Source organism: Lepus europaeus, chromosome 10 (assembly GCF_033115175.1).
Source record: "Lepus europaeus isolate LE1 chromosome 10, mLepTim1.pri, whole genome shotgun sequence".
In the NCBI taxonomy this organism is placed as follows: domain Eukaryota; kingdom Metazoa; phylum Chordata; class Mammalia; order Lagomorpha; family Leporidae; genus Lepus; species Lepus europaeus.
In genome coordinates this window covers 65,444,123-65,447,670 of record NC_084836.1, presented here as the reverse complement: position 1 = coordinate 65,447,670, position 3,548 = coordinate 65,444,123, and the positions used below count along the sequence as shown (strand labels likewise).

The window sequence follows — 3,548 nt, the reverse complement described above, 5'->3', positions numbered from 1 at the left end:
GCAGGGATAGGTTAGGATTCCAGATTTGGGACAGTGTTGGGGAAAATGTGGTGAAATGATTCCATTAGGTGTTTTGAGATGAGCAGGAAGGGCTCTGTGATGGAATCTGTAGCAGCTTTGAGGAAGAGAGAGGAAAACACTTCTCCATGAGGCACTGAGATTTCTGGAGTAAGAGAATTCAGCACACCAATGTTTAGCTCCAGCCATCAAGACTTTGCTAGCAGGTAAGGATGCTCAGTGTATTTTGATGTGATGCTTCAGCCTGTGGTCAGTCTCTTCATTCTACAGCATCGTTTACTCTCCTTGGGAGGATTTCAATTATTTCATTTTTGTTTCTCAATCTGTTACAAACTTTTCCTTACATTATTTTATTTTAGAAATGATAATTAGTAAATACATAATCTTATCCATTTCTATGAGGTACCATTCAACAAGCAACACCTATACATAGCATAAGTCAACCAAACCAGGCCAAGTAGGCGTTCCATCCTCTTTCCTTTGTGTTTGGAGCATACCAGCTCGTCCTGTCTGTGCTGGTATACACAGCACACATATATTTTTTATATAAACATAGCAGGTGAACGATGGTCACCTCACCATGCTGTGAATCACTGGGACTTGTTACTTCTACTTTATGGCATTCACTGTCCACCCTCCCTCCAGCCTCCCCTGCCCTCCCCCTTTACAACCTCCAGTAATGATAATTTTAAGGAACTGGAGATCATTATGTTAAGTGAAATATGCCCAATAAGGATAGGAAATACCATGTGTTCTGTCTCATATGTGGAAATTTTAAAAATCAAAAATAATTTAAATATTTTAAATTTTGTAAAAGTCTATCTGAATTTAGAATAGTGAAAATGATGGAATGATAGATAATGGTTAAATATCATGTGAAAATATTTTACATGGAAACTTCTGGCCATTAACCAAGATATGTGTAACACAGTAGGCTTTGTTTAATATTGGAATATTTATACTTCAGAAAAAGCTGGTTCATATAAGTAGTCAAGATGTGAAAGATACTTCTAAATAATACATATAAGATCTTTGTGAGTTTCAGAACTGATTTCAATATTTGTGTACTTCATTAAAATATTTTCTGACCATGCTGTTTGATGCCTAGCTGAATTTTTAAACAGCTCTTAGGGGAGCTGGAAACAGTGAAACAACATTACATTAATTGAATTTTGATTTTAAAAACTTCCTTTAAAAGTCATGAAATACGGTAAGGGTTTGAAAGATTCCAATGACATCTGGAAATAAAATGTGTTGTGGATTGACAAAAAAATGGATGCTGTTTATGTAAACTAAACAAAATATTATACTGGGGAAAGAAATAAACCAGCAGAGGTTGTAGTGGTTCCTTCCCAAAAGGACAGATCACTATTCCATAATCTAGAACACATTCCTGAAGTGTCCCCTAAATTTTAACTAAGTAATGAAGCATTAGAAGACTTCATACTGAATACATTACTGCAAAATAAATACGAGATATGGAGGCACAATATAAATATGTAAGACTGATATTAAACAAAGGGGATATACCTTTAAAAAGATCTCATAGAAATTACAGGCATATAATAGAGAATGGGAAAATATAAAAAAAAAAAAACCAGGGTGTTACACAGCATATACTGTAATAAAACATCATCTAATACCCCGCAGATACTTAACATTTTTTGCATCAATTAAAAATTTGAAAATACAGTAGAACTTGGAAGAATGTGTGCAGATACATATGCTTGTCTCCAGACTCACTGTTTTCTATGTTATTTTTCAGTAAGATCTGCCAACTATTAACCATGCAACATGAGAAGCAGAACATCAGGGATGGATTTCATCCTCCTGGGTCTGACGGATAACCCTGAATTGCAGACCGTGGTTTTCTCCTTTTTCTTTCTCTCGTATGTACTGAGTGTTACTGGAAATCTGACCATCATCGCCCTCACCCTGCTGGATTCCCACCTGAAGACCCCAATGTATTTCTTCCTCAGAAACTTCTCCTTCTTGGAGATTTCATTTACTTCTGTTTGTAATCCTAGATTTTTGATCAGCATCATCACTGGAGACAAGTCGATATCCTATGACGCTTGTGTAGCTCAGCTATTTTTCTTTATCTTCCTTGGGTCCACGGAGTTTTTTCTCTCGGCCTCCATGTCCTACGATCGGTATGTGGCTATCTGCAAGCCTCTACATTATACAACCATCATGAGCAGCAAGATCTGTTACCAGCTTTTAATCAGCTCCTGGCTGGCGGGCTTCCTGGTCATTTTTCCACCACTGGCCATAGGTTAGAGCTGGATTTCTGTGCCTCCCATGTCATCGACCATTTTACCTGCGACTCTGCTCCTTTGTTGCAGATCTCTTGCACAGACACAAGTACTCTAGAGCTCATGAGCTTTGTTTTAGCTTTGTTTACTCTTATGACTACATTGACACTAATAATCCTCTCCTACACTTACATCCTCAGAACAATTCTTAGACTCCCCTCAGTTCAACAAAGAAAAAAAGCCTTCTCCACCTGCTCCTCACATATGATTGTTGTCTCTATCTCTTACGGAAGCTGCATCTTCATGTATGTGAAAACATCAGCCAAGGAAGGAATCGCACTAACTAAAGGGGTGGCTGTTCTCAATACCTCTGTTGCGCCAATGCTGAATCCATTTATTTACACTCTAAGGAACCAGCAGGTGAAACAAGCATTTAAGGGTGCGATGAGAAAGATGCTTTCCTCAAAAATATCGATCTAAATGTGATTTATTAGAGCAACACATATAACAATAAATATTTCATTCTCTTAGTTCTTCTGTCTTCTTACTTTTATCTTGTCTGTGCTGTTTTGTATTTACTGTTTTTACATTACAGTTCCTTTTATGAATTGTGCATAAAACGAGTAAGGAATGATCTGATGTATTTTTATACTATGCAATTAAAAGAACTAAAGTCACTTAGTATAGCACATACTACAAGTACTATGCATGTTGATATTAATCACTGCACATTTTTTAATAGAATAAGATATTTAGTTCTTGTTAATTCATGTATGTATATAAATGTACATACAAATGCACCAACATGCGTGTATTTGCATAAATGTTTTAATGTCTGTGTGAGCATATGATTACCCTGTTTCTAATAATTTTTGAATGATACATGGAAGAAACTAATCCATATGGGATACAGGAATAGCTGATTTACAAACAAACAGTAAATTAAGAGTTAAACACTATGAAAAAGGCACACGTTCATTTTTGTATAATTAAATTTAACCCACAACTTAATTATATTTATGCAAAATTTAAAATTTAAATATATTTGTGGCCATGATAGCAAATAGGTAATGAATACAATAATATTGCTCTTTAATTTTTACCTTCAGTGCCACTTGTTATATGAGTGATTAAATAAGAAAAATTAATGTAACTATGACTTAAGTACAATGTCATGACTTAGAACTTTTTAAAATACAAGGAATTCTTGGAAGAAAGGCAATAGCATGTAATCATGTTTCCATAAATCTTTCAACAGAGTGATCAACATTTTTT

The 3,548-nt window shown here is 35.3% G+C and overlaps 1 protein-coding gene across 1 annotated transcript; it reads left to right on the top strand.

Moving 5' to 3' along the window:
• The first annotated feature begins 1,812 nt into the window (after positions 1-1,812).
• LOC133767695 (olfactory receptor 6C76-like) lies at positions 1,813-2,753 on the top strand. Its single transcript, XM_062202130.1, is given in 2 exon segments — positions 1,813-2,293; positions 2,296-2,753. Coding segments are annotated over 2 exon segments (939 nt in total).
• Positions 2,754-3,548: the final 795 nt, after the last annotated feature.